This window comes from Neovison vison, chromosome 7 (assembly GCF_020171115.1).
Source record: "Neovison vison isolate M4711 chromosome 7, ASM_NN_V1, whole genome shotgun sequence".
Lineage (NCBI taxonomy): Eukaryota > Metazoa > Chordata > Mammalia > Carnivora > Mustelidae > Neogale > Neogale vison.
Window position 1 is genome coordinate 26679803 of NC_058097.1, and position 20112 is coordinate 26699914.

Here is a 20112-nt window from a genome sequence, read left to right on the forward strand (position 1 = left end):
ACCCAACAACAGCGGCGACAGTAAAGAAGACCCTTAAGAATCATGGTTCTTGCAACAGACCTCCAAGTTTACTCATGGTACAAAAGTATTTAATAAGCGTCACGCATAGTCTATATAGCTCATACTTGAAAACCAGAATGGGTGACTGAGATCAGTATAGAGTCTTACTTTTACTTACAAAAAACACAGAAGGTACACACTGGGAATTGAAATACTACGTACTTTCTTTCTAGAGATGTGACACCTGTGTTTCCTGGTCAGTACTTTCTATGAAACATTGTGCTAAATCAAAGCATACATGTGACCAGTAAAGCTGTCTGCTCTCTCCTACTTGCGCTGAGCTCGCTCAGTGGAACACCATCTTCGTAGGGAGATTTTGAGAGGAGGAAGGAACTAGAGACCCTACGTAACAGAAAACCTAATAAACTTATTTATATAGAAAGGGTTTTAGCAAACCTGTACAAACACTTAACATGCTATATAAGGGGAGACCTTTGAGCCTACTTCCACAGCGTTAAGCACATGCTCGTTGGTGTCCAGTAGATCAGGAAGGACAACGCAGAAAGCATTTTTGCTTTCATAGCACTAACAGCTAAAAAGCACACAGCATATAATACTTTGATCTTTAAGTGGGTAATCTGGAAGCTCCAAGATTATATCCACTAGGTTAGCCTGAGTATTTTTCTATAAAAATATTTTTCTAAAAATGCTTGAGAATTCTAGAAACAGACTACATCAGGACTGCAGAAAACAGTGATGCAAGGACTGCCAAGTGTAAGACAAGGAAATGATTTCCGCATGTAGCTTCAGGAAAGGGACACCTCTCAGTTGATTCCTACAGCCCAAACTAGCTGGAATGGGAAGAGCTGCAGAGAGCTCAGCTGGGCAGGCAGCTGGCTTGACTTAGAGCCTAGAGATATGTTCTCCCATAGGCAAAAAGCCCACTGAGGCTGCAGGTCTGAGAGTGATCAATACAGAGGGCTGTGGCAACACAAAAAGCCTGGAGGACATGCAGAGCCTGTTGAGCCAAAGAGGCCTGGAGATGACATACCAACACATATGCAGGGGAAGTGACCCCAGGGCAATGCCAGGCACCAGAGCCAGAGCCTAATGCAGAGGCCTGCGAGGGGTCTGCTTGGGGAGGAATGCTAGGATTACTGAACACGAGAAGGTGCTTCAGGGTCTCAGGAGGGTCAGACCATTGTCTTGACCCATCAATACTTAACGTTAATAAGGAGTTGCAGAGCAGTCAGTCTTTCTAACATGTATTCTGTCACATTTAGCCAGAGCCTCTTCCAGTCTACTGGGCTGGCAACATCCAGAAAGATCCCATTGCTTGGTGGTGGGACCTAGGGTCGCAGGTCATTCTGGGAAGCTGGCACAGAAGAGGATTTGCACAATGAAGTCACCACTAAACCACTGCTTAAGTCCAGTCCCCGGCCTTCTTTTTCCTGCGTGAGAAAACAATCTTAAGCAGCAAGGAATTGGGGTGGGAGAATCCTTTCTAGCCCAGTACCCTGCCTCAGGCATGGGGAAGGAGGTACTCACCAGGAGGGTAGGCCCCAGCGGGGAGCAGACTAGAGAGGGAAGGAAGTTACTTGGCATTCTTGTTCAGCACTGGCCCCATCACTCTAAAAAGTGTTCCTCCCTTAGCAGAAATTTTTTTTTCCTATAAAATCCTGCCTTATAAGAAAGGCAAGGCAATTAGACCTCTTTGGTTTTGTTCTTTTAATTAGTGAGGGTCTATGAGAGGTACTGGGACCCGTTGTGACAACACATGAGCATGCAGTTCCTCAGTAAGGGTGTGGGATCCCTGTCGGAGGACAGCAGCTCACGCTCCTAGTACCTTACTAGCTGCCAAACTGACACTGGCCAGTTGTGGGGAGAAACCTGGCAGCTGGTCTGTGCTTGACAGGCCTACTTGGAACTTTCTCTGGTTCGATGTGGCTGACAAAGTGAGCAAGAGTGACTTACTGCTCTGTAGTCCAGAAACATTTCTTTAAAAGCCAGAAAATCTGTAAATGTGAGCAGCATGTCAAATATGTCACCAGCCACTTCATCTTTATGGTGCCTGCAAAAGAAAAGGATGGCCGTTTCATGAACGACTGAAACAGATTCTGTCTCTTCAAGATTCCACTAGAGGGTTTTGAGGGCCTTCCATCCGTGAACCTGACCACCCAGAGCTCTCAACCTTTAGGTTCATGCAATGAAGGAAAAAAAGGGTGTTTTTCAGAGTGGAGGAGGGGGAAGGGGGAAAAAGATAAAAATGCAGAGTCAAGCTCAACTCACTGTAAAGTCGTGGTGAAAGCCGCCATGTTAAATCCAGGAATCCGCTCCAGCAGCTGTTCTTCAATATACTTTTCTACCAGAGAAATCTGTCACGGTGGAAAGGATCTTGGTTTTAGGAAAACAAGGCTGCTTTTCAGAAAGCCCGGCCTCTAGCCCTTTGCAAACATTTCGTAAGAGCCTATTCCATGCGCCAGGCTACACGCTCAGCGCAGAGGATGCCAGTAAAACGAATCACAGCGCCTGTCCTCAGTGAGCATGCGCCCTGGCCCACGCCGGAGAGCGCCTGCGCAGGGACTTACACTGACAGGAGGAACACGGAACGGAACAGGCCGACGTAGGTGGAGGCAGGGGACGGCAGGGCTCGCAACAACCCCCGTGGCGGGAAGTGAGAAATGAAGTAAGTGGGACCTTTTTTCCTCGGGTAGATGGAATATGTGCAAAAAGAACGTAAAGAGAGGTATATTGTTGGAGGTAATCACAGGCTCCTTATAAGCCGAGGCTTGTGTGGAGAAAACCATCGAGTTCGCCATGTTTCCAAGGTTAAGAAAGTCTGGAGGATCAAACCTTTGCTCAGACAGATGAGATCATTCCAAGAGGTTATTTGAGGCCGCAACACAATGAAAAGACCCGAGGGCCTAGACTTGAGACTTCTGGGTTCTAGTCTTGGTCTTCACACCAACTAGTTAATGGTCTTGGTCTTGGTTTTCACTTTTGCCTAACAGTCAGGTAGTACCTGACTAGATGTTTAGTAGAAAAAAATACAGTTGCCCCTTGAACGATGAGGGTTTGAACTGTGTGGCTGCACATATACGTGGACTTTTTTTTTTTTTTTTGATAAATACAATATAGGACTTTAATTGTATTTTCTTTATGACTTTAATATTTTGTTTTCCCTAGCTTCCTTTATTATAAGAACACAGTATAGAATACCTATACAAAATATGTGTTTATCAATTATTTGTTATTGGTTAAGCTTCCAGTCAACAACAGGCTGTTAGTAGTTTTTGAGGGGTCAAAAGTTTTTTCCACTCTGTAGGCATCAGGACCCCTAGTCCCCACATTGCTTAAGGGTCAGCTGTAGTGTGTGCAAGTCCAAAGGTCAAAGCATATAAAGGCAGGGTATGGCGAACCCACATATAATAACTGAAAACAGGATTATGATCAAGCCATTTTTTAAAAACAGAAGTTGGACAGAAATCATCAAACACTGCAGAGGAAAGCAATGGGAGGTGAGAACTAGACTGAATTCTAAACAATTCCTGGCAGGTATTGGTAGCAGCTTCTAAAAGTGCAGCGAATGTCATTATCTTTTGGTTCTAAATTCACATTTTAAAGAACTCCCAATCTCTGAGGAGAGAAACGAAAACCACTTACGTATTCATTAAAAATAGGTGTGTAGGTGAGTTTATTCTCTTCTGTGTCTTCAAACTCCTGATAGTACTTGTCCATGAAATTTCTCTGTAATAACTGGAACTCATCATCTGAACCACAACAGGAAAATGTTAGGCTTTCTGGTGGAGACTAAAAACTTTTCTGACTGGTAAGCAGGCAGGAATTCTGTGCCAGCACAACTGCTTTCTCAGTGGCTGGTCTCTAGGAGAGGGAAAGCTACAGATGTTCTAAGCAAGTGTGCATTATGACACCAATGTTCAAATAGCCTTATCCAGTCTTTATTATTAATTAGTAAAAAATACCAATATTTTTAAAAATTGTGATAACATATACCTCACATAAAATTCATGGTTTTAACTGTTTTTGAGTATGGTTTGGTGGCATTAAGTACATCCCCATTGTTGTGCAACCATTACAACTGTCCTTTGGTCCATTTTAAACATACCCATATAGGATAGCTTGGAAACTTCTTCACAATCCTTTTCCACAAAGGAATGGAATGGTTCTCTTATAATAGGATTTCATTAGCTATAGTAGAAACAGTGTAATGATTAAGCATATGGGCTCTGATCCTAGCTCAGGCGCTTAAACTGTGTGACCTTGGGCACATTTTCTAGTATCTCTAAGCCCCACTTTTGTCAACTGGAAAATAAGGATGATCAGAGTACCTATCATAAAGGACTGCCAGGTGGCATTTGGATGGATTCATATTAGCTTATAGCAAACACCTAAATGTGAGAGAATAGGGAATTTTAACAAGAGAATATTTCTCCTGAAAATAAAAGGAAATACCCCGAGCTTAAAGATGGCTCCTTTTTCCATGGCACACAGGGTGCCCAAAAGGACAGAAGAACTCAAAAGTATTCCTGAGGATTCCCCAGAAACCCTCAGATTCACACAGGACAAGAGCTTACTGGTGAAACCTCTGTATTTATGTGTTAAGGGTGTCAACATTTTTGCGACCTCTTCTGAAGATACAAAAGCTTGGGTCAGTAATTTTCAGACTAAACTAGAGACTATGAAATACCACTAAAATAATGGACTCCTTTTTTGTCTAATTTTAAGAAAACTCAAAGTTTTCCATTCCCATGTATTTGTCTTAAACCTTGGGTGCCTGTTACTGCTTATTATACTTAGGTCTGTATGCACCAAAACGAATGCACAAAGAGGAACTCAGAACATAGGAAAATACAGAACCAGCTCATGTATGGCATTTTATTTTCTTCATGGAAACGTGTGCTATGGCTATGGTATTATGCTGGTGGTTTACGTCACAAAAACATTAATGCTCAAAACTGAAAATGGGATTCCTCTTACTCTCTGAAATAATGTAGGTCAGTTTTGTCAAGTGCCTCCTAACTTCTAGGGCCTATTACCTGAATCCATGGTTATTAGTTGTTAAAACAAGGGGGGATGTTTGCCTCTAAAATCACAGTATGGCTTACTTAATACTACTCTTTGCTACATTAAGACTTATATGCAGCTTGCTGTTTTCTCTCCAAATTAACTCTCCAAACCACAAGGGTCTAATAACTGAAGAGCACAGGTTAGATGGAGGCTTGAGGCTAGAGGAAGCTTACCCATGATAATGTCCTCTAAATATCCAACTACAGCATCAAATTCTGCATCAGAGGCGGAAGAGCTGAAAAATATACCTGGATTAGGTGCTGTTTCAAAGGAATTCGCTTTAAAAAGTGCATGAGGGACGTTTTCAAACGTGCCTAAAAACAGCAAAAGGAACTTCCCATCACCCAGCTTCAGCCATTAAGAATGATTATTGGCTAAAGCAGCAATTCCAAACAGGAAATATGTTTGACATGTTCGTGATATTGAAGTTGAATGGCTCCATTTTCAGAAAACCTGTTAGGACACAAGGAACGACAAAAGGGACAAATAAAGGGGAGAAGCGGCTCTCAGGGCACATCTTAAGGCTCCTCATGTTTTGTCCTTCGGGTTTACTCACCGCATCTTCGCTATCACCCCACACCTATCGTCTTGTGAGCGTGAACCTGGCACCAGCGAGATACTGGCCAGGGGGGCAATCGGATCAGGAGTCCCCAGGAGTGGTGATGGAGGAGGTGGTGGTGGTGGAGGGTCCTCTGACCTGTGGTCTGCCTCGGCAGCTCAAAGCTGCCAGGTTTTGCTGACGACTAGGGGTCGCAGGCGTAGGGATTGTGATGGAGGCGTTGCTCAAAGCACGATACTCGCCCGCACTCCCGGCTTGAACGCGGTCGCTGCGGCCGCGCCTTCGGCAGCGGGAACTTGGGCGGAGCCATGGCGGTCCCTCGCCCCCATCCCACCCCTCCAGGACACCCGCTTCCCAGGGCGGAGGCCCAAGCGAGCACCGGCAGCGCCGGGCCGCATCACTCACAAGGACAGCGCGAAGCTCTCTTCCTCTAGGGCGTCCATCGCCGCCGCCGCCGCCGCATCCACCCGCAGGGCGAGCGGGCCCGCCGGCCTCCTATCCCGTCCGCGGCCCGGGCCCAGCCTCGGCTCGGCTCTGTAGAGTCGCAACCCGCATCTGGGAGGCCTCGCCCGCTCACGGCGCAGCCGGGGTAGGCCCTACGTGCGGGGCCCGGGCCTCAGGCTCCCCTGGAGCGGCCACGCGCCTGCGGGGCCCTCACAACCAGCCAGGTCTCTCAGGGTGCGTCGCGGCCGCTGCGGGGTCCGGGCGTCAGTTACCTACAGCGCCGCGCCCCTCCTCCCGTCACCAGGGCCACCAAAACCCCTTCCGCCGCCTCGCGCTTCCCGGGAGCCAATCCCAGGCGCGCGCTCTTTGACGCCGTGGGCGGGGCAAAGATGGGGAAGGGAAGTGAGGGGTAGGGACAGAGAGGCGTTAGGGGAACCCTATGGAACTCAATGGGACGTTTGGGGTTATTGGAGTGTTCTCTGGCGTTGTGGCGGTTAAATCTCACGTTGGCCCTATCTTACGGAAGAAGGAATGGAAGCGAAGATCCTCAATTTCTTCACTTGCAATTCGGGAATAAATTATAGGATTTAAAATTAAATAGGGACCGCTTGGGTGGCTCAGTCCTTGAGGGTGGGACTCTTCCGCTCAGGACATGATCTCAGGATCCTGAAATCCAGCGCTGCGTGGGACTCCGCACTCACAGCGGAGTCAGCTTTGAGATTCTCTCCCATCTCCCTCTGCCCAAACCCCCGTTATCTCTCTCTAAAATAAATAAATTCTTTTTAATGAAAGATTGTCTTCATTTGACAGAGCACAAGCTGGGGGAGCAGCAGGCAGAGGGAGAAGCAGGCTCTCCACAGAGAGCGTGATGCACGGTTCCAGCCTATAACCTTGGGATCATGAGCAGAGCCAAAGGCAGCCGCTTAACGTCTAAGCCACCCAGGTGCCCCAGTTACTCCCTTTAGTGGAAGGAAAGCCACCACAAGCAGTAGAGGTAATTTACATCATAAAGGTAATAGTCACACACATCATAAATATTATTCGGCATTTATTAGTTTCTTGGCTAATAAGGCGAGATAAAAGTTGACAATCACTGAACCAACGTAATCAGAAATTGAATAACTTCCAGGAAAACTCCTCTCCCAAACTGCCAAATTTTGCAAAAGGATTCCCTAGAGCTGATTTCTTTTGATTGGACTACTAGGCCTTATGTGTCTGGTTGCGGTAGGTTTAGGTTTGATCTGAGGGTCAGATGGCCAGCCTGAATGGGTTGATATTCTGAATGTATATAAAATAGATAAAAGTGAGGGGTGCCTTTCGGGAGGCTCACTGGGTTGGTTGGGTGATCCTCTGTTTTTGACTCAGGTAGTGATCTCCTAGTCATGGTCAAGGGATGGAGCACCTCCCCTCACCCCTGCGTCCCCCCCCCACCTCAACCCGCCATGGGGCTCCTCCCTCAGCAGGGAATCTGCTTGTCCCTCTTCCTCCCCCTCTGCCCCTCCCCTACTCACGCATCCTTAATGTCTCTCTCAAATAAATAAATAAATAAATAATAACATTGGGATCTGGAACTAAACCTGGTTACCAAGACACAGTTGCATCCAGGGTGAATGAGATCAATTCTCAGAGATACTCTACTTAGCTCCAGGTAGAGGACAGGTATCTATAAAGGTTTGCTGATTAACTAGACTGAGTTATATTTAAGTTAAGTGGTTTTGCAGCTCAGAGCAAACTCAGCATTTCCTCATGACCTGTTTTTCTCTATAAACCACTTATTTCTTCTGGACTAAATGAACTTGCCTACCCTTTTTCTAAATCATGTATGGGATCAGAGTGGAGTAGGAAACTTGATGATTTCATCTGTTCTGGTTTTCTGTTGCTGTTACAAGACACCCCAAAATTTAGTGTCTTAAAACAGCAATTAATGTGCTTACTAATCTGCAGTTTGGGCAGGACTTGGTAGTGACAGCTAGTCTCTGTTCCACTTGGCATCAGTTGGGGCAGCTGGAATGGGGCTAGATGGAGGAGCTTCTTCCAACACGCTCACTCACATGACTGGCAAATTATTGTTGGCTCTTGGCTGGGAGCTCAGCTGTGAATGTTTATTAGAGGACTGGTGGCTGGTAGGAAGGGGGTTCCTCATTCTCTTTCCCTGTACGTCTTCCCAGGGATGCTTGCGTTTTCTCATACTATGGTGGCTGGGCCTAAGAGCAAATATTTCAAGAAGTTGCCATTTAGATACTGGAAACCGGCACAGTCTCACTTCCACTGAATTCTGTTGGTCAAACAAACACAGAGCCTATCCAGGTTTTAGGGGAGGGGACATAAACATCATTTGTAGATGGGAGGGATGTCAAACAACTTGTGGCTATTTATAATCCACTTCACCATGTCTGGCTTTTTTTTTTTTTTTTAAGATTTTTTTTTTGAGAGAGAGCACAAGTAGGGGGAGATGGAAAGGGAAAAGGAAACTCCCCGCTGAGTGGAGAGCCCAGCATGGGGCTGGATCGCAGGACCCTAAGATCATGTTCTAAGCTGAAGTCAGACGCTTAACCAACTGAGCCACTGGGGCTCCCCCACCATGTCCGCCTTTAAGAACAAATGGGCGTAAAGATAATAATAGGACCCATTTACTCAGGCATATGCCAGTTACTGTGCTAAACACTTATAAATACATTGTCTTTTTTTGAAATACTTGAAACTCTACGAGAAAAAAAAGATTGAGAAACGCAGAAGTACTTACACATGGGAGGTAAGGTAAGTGGCATCATGGAGCTGGGACTGGGTCCAGACTTACTCCCAAGGGCATGTTTAACCAGTCATGCTTATATATTGCTCCAATTCCTGAGTTTTCATACAATACTCCTAGAAATCAGAACATGATGTTTTTCTGCTAAAAATAGAATGGTGGCCTTTAAAGAAAAAATTTAACACTTACTTGAATATGTTTTTCATTAATAATCATTTTAAAATCCTTTGATTGTGGGTAAGCATTAAAATTTTTTTTTTAAGATTTGAAGGGGGAAGGGGCAGAGGAGGAGAATCCCTGCTGAGTGAGGGGCCAGGTTGTGGGCTTGATCCCACAACCAATGAGAGCATGACCTGAGCCAAAACCAAGAGGCAGACACTCAACCTACAAAGCCACCCAGGTGTTCCTATATTAAAAATTGTTTAATGGGGGCTCCTGGGTGGCACAGTTGGTTAGGCATCCAACTGTTGACTTTGGCTCAGGTCGCCATCTCAGAATTGTGAGATGGAGCCCCTTGTTGGGCTCCATACTCAGTGCTAAGTCTGCTTGTCCCTCTCTCTCTGCTCCTACCTCCCACCCAGCTCGTGCTCTGACTCAAAATCTTAAAAACAATTGTTTTAAGTGAATAAAAATGGGCAATCTTGGAAAGAGCTGAACATCGTTGAACAGTTTGTTTCCTAGATACATACTCAGGATGTTGGAAATTCATGCAAAAGTCATTTCCTGCAGATGAAATTTTTCTGTGATTGAATCCTTGTTTCCTGGCATGCAAATGGCACCATAACTTTACCTTGCTTTACTAATATCATTCCAAAAAGATAGTAAGTCATTAAAAACTTTTTTTTTTTTTTTTTTTTTTTTTTAACTAGAACTCTGGGAGCATTTCCCCAATAAATCATTGGAGAAATGCCGTAACTTAATTTTTTTGTTTTTCTATGTGGTACAATGTATCATCAGTAAAAGCCTAGCTTTCAATTTTGCTTAACATGCAATGCAGAATATTGATCTGTTTATTCTCTTCCACATTGTTATTCCCTAATTTTTTCCTCTTTTATGTGGTTTTTCCCTTTGAAGCAGTTCCAAGATTACAACTTATGAACAAAATTCAAGGGTAGATTTCTAGAAAGCTAATAGGCTCCCGTATTCCTTTGATTTGTGGCAGATTACCTATTAATTCTACTTTTCTCCACTGAACTTATAGACCACCTTCACTTCACTTCAAAGTCTCCCTGCTGGACTTCAAATTTCCATGTTTTGCTTGTCCTCTGTCCTGCATACCCCGCCGCAGCCTGCCCCCCACCACCGCCTTTTCCATTGTCCGTATAGATGCCAGAGCTATCTTTTGAAGTTATTTATCAAAGCACTTCCATACTTAAACTCTGTTTTCTACTGCACTTAGGATAAAATACAAAATCTTTAGCGTGGCTTCATGACTGGTCCCCTGACTTCTCCAACAGGGGAGCACACTGTTGTACCATCTCAGTTCCTACCTTACTAGCTATGGGGCCTCCCATCAGATCCCGAAGCTCACTGAGCTTTCCTTCTTGTTAGGCCTTCACCTAGAATGTTGTGTTCCCACAGCTATATAGTCCTTGAAGCTTGTCCTCAGTGTCTCTACCTGGCTATGTCCTACTTTTTCCTTGGAGTTTTTACTGATAGTTAACTTGCTCAGTGAGGTTCCTTCTGCCTCTTTCCACCCATCTAGATGAAGTGCCCCCATTCTCTCTCATAGTACCCTAATCTTTTCTTTTAAGGCACTATTAAACAAATATATTGTTTTCTCCCCACTATCAGACATAAGCTCCATGAAGAGATCTGTTTTGTATACCACATAGGTACAGTGCCCAGAACATATTAGGTGCTCAGTAAAGATCTGCAGGATGAGTAAATGATTACCTTTGCTTCTTAATTCTTTTTACTTGACTCTCTCCTACCCTGGAAAGGAACCCTTAAAACTCAGAGGATGAGGTCTTGGAACCTTAGCAGTAGGCATCAATGAAAGTTGTGAAATCTTAGTCAAAAAAGGCAACAAATGTTTTATTTCTTCAATGCAAATTACTGTATTCACCACAAGCTAAAGAAGGGAACATATATATATATATATTTATATATATATTTGACTTTACGGAAGACTAAAGACATGGAAAAAAATCCAGCACCCCAACAAGTACGGCCAGGAAGGAAATCAGCTCTATAATAGGACAGTTTAATGAATTACAAACAAGAAAGGGTGGGAAAGGAAGAAAAAAAAATGTGCATTGAGTTTAAGACACTGTAAAACTCAGAAGACATATTTACTATTCAAGTATAAACTCAGTAAGGACTTGGCATAAATTGAAAGGCAGCTGCTGAGGTACACCATTATAAAATAAGTTCTATGAATTTACAATTCTACCTTCCAATTTTCTGGGAGAAAAAACCAAACTCTTGAAGGTCTTCACCAGAGACCCTGAGAGGGATTAACACTTGTGATGAAGACATAGTCAGCAATCCATGATTGAATTTACTATTCAAAAACATGTATTTATTTAAAACAATAGAAATACACGCTCTCAGACTGTCCTCTAAGAGTTTTTGAGACTGTTAGTTCAAGAGTTTCAAAGTATATTACTTCCAAAAACAATACTGATTAAAAAAAATTTTTAACAAAAAACAAAAAACCTGATTTGATGGTACCTTACAAATACCCTAAATACCAAATTTGCTCCAGTCTAACATTGCAATTAATTTAAGAATTCCTCCTGTATTGTTAAAACATTTTTTTCCTCAGAAAATGCGGGTACTGAAACTGGATAGAAACACCATGAATGTGAAAATACCACCAGTTTTCTGCAGTTAAAAAAAAACTACAATGTTCTTTGGAATCACAGAAATATCAAAAATTGGGGTTTTTTTCCACAGTCTGTGCACCTTCTTTCAGGCCCTCCATGTTGCTTGTAGAATTGACCTGTGTGGTTCTAGTTTATAGATTCAAGTCTTGCAGTGCAATATTCACCATTAACATACCACTGTCTCTCTGACCAACCGGGAGTTATGCTTAACCCAGAAATGCTGTCATTTACTTCTCCATAATGACTTCTGCCCCAAATAAAAACTTTAGAATGAGACAAAACATTCTGTTAAACAATCAAATGCACCCAACATGGAGAATTCCGGTGTGGTTTCAGCACTTGGGAGGGCACGGTCTCCTATGGTTTTTGATGGAAGGACCACAGGCCTAGCTGTTAGCACTCAGCTTTCCTTGGCCTTAACAGGAATTTCTCAGGGTTGGCAAGTTGGGTTAGATTCTAAGAGAATTTTGTCTTTGACAAACTACCATTTTTAGCATAAAATCTGGCCATGGCTATAAGTTTCAATGTGCGCACAACTGATTAGAGATTTTTTTTTGTTTTTCTCTTCAACATTGGCTGGAATTGAGTAGAAATAAGTCCATGATGCCTCTTCACGTGTGTCATGAAATATGAGAAATCTGTCTGACTCTAGACACTATTTCCTTACGACACAACGGGCAGGTCTCCAGTTGCAAGGCACAATCCATACACAGGTCACTGAGGAGAAAGACACAAGTGCTGATTAGGTTAGTGCTTCCAAAAGGCAAACCGACAATGTGCCTACTCAATCTGAAATATTAACAAGTTCGTTCAGTTAAAGGGTAATCATTACACATGGTTAAAAAAGGAACTAAATATATAAACCAACGAGTCTCCCTCCCATTTCTGATTCCCCATCTTCCTCTTCTGAGGAACAAGTAAAAAATTCAAGTACATTCTTCCAGAAAGTTTGTACATACACAGCAAAAACTTACAGATGTGTATATATGGGTAGAGACACAACTTATTTTCCCAGACAGCTAGCCATTTATCCCAAAATTAAACAGTCCGTTTTGCACTGCAGAACTGACACAAGGCCTTTATATGTTAAATTTTCATTTGTATGTAGTTAGTTCCATTTCTGGGTTTCTATTCTGTTCCACTGTTCTGTCATTCTTTTCATATACTGAGAGTAAACTATAAGCCTTTATTTTAATATATCTTAAGATGTGGTAGGCAGGGTGGGTTCCCTCCATAACTCTACTCTTTCAGAATTTTCTTGCCTTAAATCACATAAACTTTTATTATTTTTTAAGATTTTTATTTATTTATTTGATAGAGATTACAAGTAGGCAGAGAGGCAGGCAGAGAGGAGGAAGCAGGTTCCCTGCTGAGCAGAGAGCCCGATGTGGGGCTAGATCCCAGGACCCTGAGACCATGACCTGAGCTGAAGGCAGAGGCTTTAACCCACTGAGCCATCCAGGCGCCCCTATCACATAAACTTTTAAATTAACATTTCTATTTCTAGGGGAAAAAAAAGGTTGAGCCAAATTAAGTTGGCTTAGGGAAAATTATCACCTTTACAGCACTGAGAGGTCTTCTAAGAACAGACCCATTTATTCAAGCCTCATATTGCATTCTTTAGTAGCTTACAGTTTTCTTCTTGTAGGCACCACATATCTCTAGGTATGTATTCTTAGCCTTTTTTTTCCCCCCTAAAGTTTTTATTTACTCATTTAAGTAATCTCTACACGATAACCCCAAGATCAAAAGTTACATGCTCCACCAACTGAGCCAGCCAAGCGGCCCTGGTCTGGAGAAGTTTATATAGAATCTATCTATTCCCAGAAAGTCTGAAAGAATTCATCTGAAACCATCTGGTCTTAGTGTTTTTGCTGGGGATGGTGGGGGGGCGCGGAGAGCGAACAGCGCAAGTGCAAATGTAGCTTTGATAATCATCTCAATTTTTTCTATGGCAACAGGAATACTTAGATTGTTCATCTCTTCCCAGGGTCAGCTTCAGTCATTCAATTTATCCAGATTTCCTTTTGCCTCCTCCCCCACTTTAAAATTGTTGTTGCTGCTGAAAGTTGAGCTAAATTCTCTTACAACTCTTTAAATTTCCTCTTCTAATTATCTGTTATGGAGACTGCTCATACTTAAGATACCTGGTTCTAAGTTTTTAGATTTTGGCCCCCATTCCTGAGCATTTATAGTGTGCAAAACCACTGAGAAGGGCGAGAAAGCTCAAAGATGAGTAAGACCAGATACTGCTCTTTGGGACCTTAACAACCTCCCAGAAACAAAGATCAAAAAGGGTGCTGAGATATCCATTCTTTAAACTTTGCATCTGCCTGTGAGCTCTAATGACTGAAACCTTCAAAGGTGCTTAACTGAGAATTCTGGGCTATAGAGTTGCTGCCAAGGAACAGCCACAGCTGGAGTAACTGTGCCTTTCTTTCAGAAGAGAAACTGGTACAGCGAAGTGACATGAGATACACTGCCTGCACTTCCCTTAACAGCCAGTTAGTTAACCGTGCATTGCAAAAATCAGCAGGGCAGAGTCAAAGGCCCAGGCTGAGCCACATCTTGAGGTGACAAACTGGGGTCCATCCCTGCAGGCTCTGGACCCCCAGGAGACCCAGTGGCTAAAGCTCTATCAAATGTAAAGGTTGCGGGGGAGAGCAGGGCAGAATAAAGGATATGGGAGTTACAGGGAGTTGGTCCGGAACATCAGCCTGGGTATGGCTCATCCAGTCAGCCCACATGGGCCAAGTCAGGGCCAGCACACTGCCCAGCTCCTCTTCCCATTTCCAGCCTCAGCCGGGAGGCCTTCTTGGGGGCCACTGTACTTGTTGCTCTTGCTGGTGTTTGGACACTCTTCTGTAGGATCCAGGTTGCCCTCTGGTTCCTCTCATATAGCTGAAACTTGGTTAGATGGGAGGGAGGCACTGCCTTCTTAATGGTTAGGAGGGTAAACTGTACGTAAGAAGGCTATAAAAATAAAACTAAAAGGGATTTCCCAAGAGGCTCATAAATAGTATTAAAGCATTTACATTTTGTGAGGTGAAAACTGTATTAAAAAACAGTACTGAGTAAACAAAATAATAACAGAGGCCTTTCATCAAGCAGTTTCAGGTACTTTCTAGAAGACAGCCATTCACTACCTGGCAAACTAATTTCTGATTCAGCCCACTTTGTACATAATCAACTTTAATGAACAGCTAAGGAACTAGAAACACTGTGCAGGGTCCAAGGGCAGGCAGCCCCAGGATGGGTCACAAAGACATGCGGATTACTTTGAGCTGAAAACAGTCAAGGTCCGAGAGACTCTGACCTCCCTGCAACTGCCTAAAAAGAATTTAAATTGAGGAACTGTTACCAGGAAGAGTTATTAGCACACTAAGAAACTTACCTGCATAACTGGGCAACCTTTGTTTTCCAAACATCCCCTCTCACCTTCCTGCTAATGGCTTTCCTCCCCTTTTTACTCCCAGACCACTACCCTTCCCTTAGTTTATGAAGACATATATACCTCATTTTGCTTGTCTCTGGGGTTTGTATCTGTGTGGATTCCCCATACGTACAAAACTAAATTTTATTTTCTCCTGTTAATCTGTATCATATAAATTTAATTCTGACTCCAATTTGAGGAACCCTGGACAGCGCCAAATTCCTTCTTCCCCAACAACTATAAAAGCATTTTTAGAATAGGATGAAATTTTGCCTAATGTAATACACAAAAGAAATGACCAAACCCTCTCACCTGTGTCCACATGGCTTCAGTTGTGTGTCTGCTACTTCATCACAACACAGGGAGCAGCAGTTTTCCCGGATACTGACTTGCTTCAACAAAGCAAGACGCCTGTGCCTGAGTAGAGAATATAGTTTGAAACTTATCTGGTCAACAAATACATGGACCTATTAGCAGTGATGCATATTAAATGCTTTGAAAATACTCTGTTCATGTGAAGTATACTATGTATTCCTTAAGCTTTGTCCAGTAAGTTAAAAAAGGAACACGCATACACGCATCTCATTTCAACCTTACAGTGATTTTCTACAGTTACAGAACGACAGAGGCAGGGTCATTCCCATTTTACAGACAAAGGCATAGTTCATGGAAATGATTTGCACAAGGTCACACACATGGGAAAAAGATTCAGGACTCAAATTCAAATCTTTTCATTCTCAGGCTAGTACAGTTTTATTTTACCAGCAAATTTTCACTTTTGAGTCCTACAGCTCTGAGAGTTTGATGAAAAGCAGTGGAGACTTTTCCAAGAAAATGCACATACACAAGTTCTTATACAATTTCAAGGTGTTGGGATGCCTGGGTGGCTCTGTTGGTTAAGCGGGTAGGCATCTGCCTTTGGCTCATGTAGTGATCTCAGGCTCCTGGGATCCCACATCAACAGGGAATCTGCTTGTCCTTCTGCCTGCCATCCCCCTGCTTGTGCTCTCATGCTCTCTCTCTGACAAATAAATAAAATCTTTAAAAACAGAACAATTTCAAGGTGTTTATTGCTAGTCTAGCGCAGACTCTTCTGACTAGACGGTTAGAATCCTTGCATCACACTTTGACTCCGTTTGATGTGGAAAAGCAGACAGAACTGCTTTGCTGAAGGTACAACCCTGAGGCCTGGGTGAAAGAAACATGAAACATTCACTCTGTTCACCTTGGGACAAAGCCTGGAGATGCAGCAGTGAAGAGAGGACTAAGAACATATCCCTGCCTTTAGAGAGCTTACAGTCCAGTGAAGGGAGACTAGAAAGAAACTAGGTGAAAGAGTAAAACACAGAATTTTAAGTGCTGATGAGCAGTATGAACAAAAAGCAGGGAGAAGGATAAGGTCGTTTGTACAGGAGGAGCAGGGAGATACCATCTGAAATACGGCCATGTATTTAAAATGCCACGGAAGGTGACATTTAAGACAGGAAGGGTGTGAGGGAATGAGACCTGTGGATATCTGGAGAGACACCATTTGTGATATTGTGACTTACAATAAATATATATTTGGTCTTCATCTGGTTTCCTGGCACAGAGGTCCTAAAACCCTGAAATTTCCCCAGACAATAGCAACACAGTTCTTTTGTTATGTTAATCGGCCACCTTTAAAAAGCCCCTAGTTAACCTAGGTTTTGGGCTGGTTGTCAAGGCAACCAGCCTTGTAATTAGTGGGTTGGTTCATTCCTAATTTCACTCCTCCCCGTACCTCCCAGGAGGGCAGAGGGGCTGGAGATTGAGTTCAATCACTAATGACCAATGTTCTCAACAATCTCATCTTCATAATGAAGCCACCATAAAAAACCAAAAGGGGAGGGTTTGAAAATCTTCAGGATTGGTGAACACGTGGAGCTTTCAGGAGAATGGTCCATTCAAAGAACATGGAAGTTCCTTGCCCCTTCCCACATGCCTTGCCTCTGCATGCTTCCATCTGTTCTTTATTATAGTCTTTTATTGTAAACTAGTAAGTAAACTATTTTCCTAAGTTCTGTGAGCCACTCTAGCAAATTAATCAAACTTAATGAGGGAATCATGGGAACCTCCAATTTAGACATAGTCAGAAGCACTGTAAAATCTGAACTGTAAAATCTGCAGAGGGCAGCCTTGTAGGACTGAGCACTTAACTAGTGGGATGTGACACTATCTCCAGGTAGACGGTCTCGGAATAGAGCTAATTGCTTGCTGGTGTTGGACAACAAACACTGGCCCATTCTAGAAGCAAGAAGAGCAAATGCCAAAGGCCCTGAGGCTATAATAGATCTGGTATGTTTCAGGAACAGCAAGGAGGCCCGGGTGGCTGAATAAGGAGCATGAACAAATGGGAGAGGGTAGGAGATAAAATCAGAGAAGTAATAAGGGAGAGGACAGGACAAATTGCATACAGCCTCCTAGGTCACTGTAAGGATTTAAGCTTTCATCTTAAGTGAAATGAGAAGTCACTAGAGTCTTCTGAGCAGGGAAGAGCATGATCTGATCTAAGCTGTAACAAAATCCTTCTGGAGGCTGTGTTGAATAGATTGAAGGGGGCCCAGGCAGGAAAAGGAAACCAGCTAAAGGGCAGGGCAAAAATAATCCAGGTGGGAAAGGATGGCAGCTTGGACTATAGTGGCAGCAGTGAAGGTGATAAGCAGCAGTTGGATTTGGGATGTATTCTGAAGGCACAGCTCCCAGGGTGTGCTGAGGGACAGGACGTAGGAATAGCAGAAAGTAAGGTGTCAAAGACACTCTGGGATTCTGGCCAGGGAACCTGTAATGGCAATGGAGTTAGTAACAGATGAAGGAAGCTTGCAGGTCTCCTACATCCTGGTGTGAGTGGATGACTATTGTTGCTGAAAAGTGGGGATATGGTGCTTCACTGTGCTCTTCTTGTTTTCTTTTGTGGGTATTTGAAGTTTCATATAACAAAAAGGTTAAGAAGGGGGGAAAAAGAATAAATGAAGGAAAAACATGAGAGAAAGAGAGTACATACAATATAGAACAATTTACAAGATTCCAGATAGTCACAGGGCCTTGATCTGCCAGGAAACCAGAAAGGAATATATTCCAATGAGTAAACGAATACAAGCTGAAGAGAAGCTTCTGGAGCATAGGCTGAAGATATTAATGGCACAGAAAATGGTCTCAGGCACATCCACACCTAATGTTCACAACACGTAATGTGGGGCAACTAGAACGTTAAAAGGGTGTAAGGTAGCAGCAGGCGGCTCCTGCGGCCTGGAGGAGACCCCTCATTCAGCCTCCCCTGACTCCCATGTTGGTGTCACTGTTAGAGCAGGGCAATGTAAGCTCGCCCTCTACTGCAGCTCGCCTCTCTCTTGGGGCAGGCTGCACCTGGGGCCAAGCTGACAGAGAACTACGATACTATGGAGAAACTGCCCATAAAATTAGGAGACTTTTTAATGGGTGAGGCCTATTGCCATCTGACCTTTGCAAAGTTTAATTCTACAGGGGCGGTTCCCTAAATGCTGGAGCAGTGTGAACTGAGGTTAGCCTCCAGCGGAACTGCGGGGGCCTGCCCTCCCCTCTCAGGGTGTACGTCACAAGGCAGGCCAATTGCTGGGCTACATCCAAGCAGACAGGCTAAGCAAAAAAAAAAAGAACAAGGTATGACAGACAAGTGAGGTATTTAGACCATCACCAAGAAGAGTTTAAAGTTCAGAATCTCTGTCAGGACCAACACAAGTTGAAGGGGAGTTCCAGGAATGACCCTCTGGTCCCTGAGCTGGTATGTAAGTGGCCCTTCTTTCCTTCAATATTATAGAGGTTCCACTGTCACAGGCAATGCTGCTGGGTCATCATGTGACATTTTCTGGTCCATCTGGAAACTGCTGACCTGCTTTTCAGCCTTGAGACAGAGTCCAAGGTGAAGCACAGCCTAGAAGGGCTGTTTACAGACCTGCTTTTTCAGACAAAACAGGAGTGAGGATTATAACAGTATGTTAAAGATACCTTCAGGGGCATGGCGGCCCAACCCTGGCTACACCATGGCCTTTGTGATCTCTGTGCGTGCTGAAGCAATCTCTGTCACTGATATAACATTAGTAGCAGGAACTCTCTTCCTCACACAGGCCCAGAAAGCAGCTCTGTTAAAAAATGATAACCTTTGGCTCATATCGTGAAACAAGCTTCAAGTTGAGGTCATTGCCAGCAAGCTGCTGGAGTCTTTCGCAGCTTAAGGAAAAGATCATGTCATCTCATAAGGGAGAAAAGCAGGTATTCATCCAAGGAGATAATTAATGCCAATCACAGTTTCTGGCAAAGAAGGGCTATGAAATTTTACCCATGACGGGTAAAATTCACTGTCCTAAGGACTACAAAACAGTGTCAGCATCTTTGCCATGTGGCTAAACCCAAAAAGAAATATGTTTCATTAAATCACAAAGTTAAAAGCACATTAAAAGATGTACTTGATTTCCTGATATTTAGGATTTTTCACTGACATTCGGATAAAGTTAGTTGGAGAGGCTTTTTTGTGTATGTGCATGTGTTATATTGTCTGGTTTTTATACCGATGTTATTTAGCTCATAAAAATTATTTGGAAGTGCTCTTTCTTTCTGGGTTCTGTAACTTTTTTTCTTTTTTCTGGTGCAAAAAGGTGAATTTATTAAAGCAGGGGGGGCAGGAGGAACTGCTCGCCTGGGATTGTGAGGAGCAACTGAATTGTGAGGAGCAACTGATTGTGCAACATTTTCTAAAAAATTCATTTACTAGAGAGAGACCTACCACAGAGGGAGAGTGAGAGAGAGAAGCATTACTCCCCACTGATCAGGGGCCTGGTATGGGGCTCAATCCCAGGACCGTGGGATCATGACTTGAGGCAAAGGTAGCCGCTTAACCAACTGGGCCATGCAGGGGCCCGGAGGGTTCTGTAACATTTTAAATAGTAATTTATCTGTTACTTAAAAATTTGGTGGAAATCTCCTATGAAACCAGCCGGATCTGGTATTTTTTGGG

General features: G+C 43.5%; 2 protein-coding genes across 3 annotated transcripts in view; both read right to left on the reverse strand.

The window, feature by feature from the left end:
- Positions 1-1251: 1251 nt before the first annotated feature.
- On the reverse strand, positions 1252-6363 carry LOC122911419 (ADP ribosylation factor like GTPase 2 binding protein). Its single transcript, XM_044256080.1, has 6 exons — positions 6053-6363; positions 5262-5323; positions 3664-3770; positions 2290-2375; positions 1975-2071; positions 1252-1451 (listed from the first exon to the last, which is right to left on the reverse strand). Exons 1-6 carry the CDS (start codon positions 6088-6090, stop codon positions 1350-1352), a joined length of 492 nt encoding a protein of 163 aa, XP_044112015.1. The 5' UTR covers positions 6091-6363; the 3' UTR covers positions 1252-1349.
- Positions 6364-10852: 4489 nt separating this feature from the next.
- Positions 10853-20112, reverse strand: part of RSPRY1 (ring finger and SPRY domain containing 1) — a 44695-nt gene continuing 35435 nt past the window's right edge. For both annotated transcript variants that reach the window (XM_044256081.1, XM_044256082.1), the window contains exons 14-15: positions 15417-15521; positions 10853-12388 (exon numbers count right to left, since the gene is read on the reverse strand). In XM_044256081.1, the coding sequence (XP_044112016.1) occupies positions 12292-12388; positions 15417-15521 (202 nt within the window). In that variant the 3' untranslated portion in view covers positions 10853-12291. The remainder of the gene's footprint in view (positions 12389-15416; positions 15522-20112) is intronic.

What these genes read in the sequence shown, in the direction of transcription:
- LOC122911419 (XM_044256080.1), bottom strand. Translation starts at nt 6,090, where the DNA reads ATGGACGCCCTAGAGGAAGAGAGCTTCGCGCTGTCCTT. An exon ending in CACCTATTTTTAATGAATAC is followed by an intron (nt 2,376 to 3,663) that starts GTAAGTGGTTTT and finishes CCACCGTGACAG; the next exon opens with ATTTCTCTGGTAGAAAAGTA. An exon ending in GCTTTCACCACGACTTTACA is followed by an intron (nt 2,072 to 2,289) that starts GTGAGTTGAGCT and finishes TTTCTTTTGCAG; the next exon opens with GCACCATAAAGATGAAGTGG.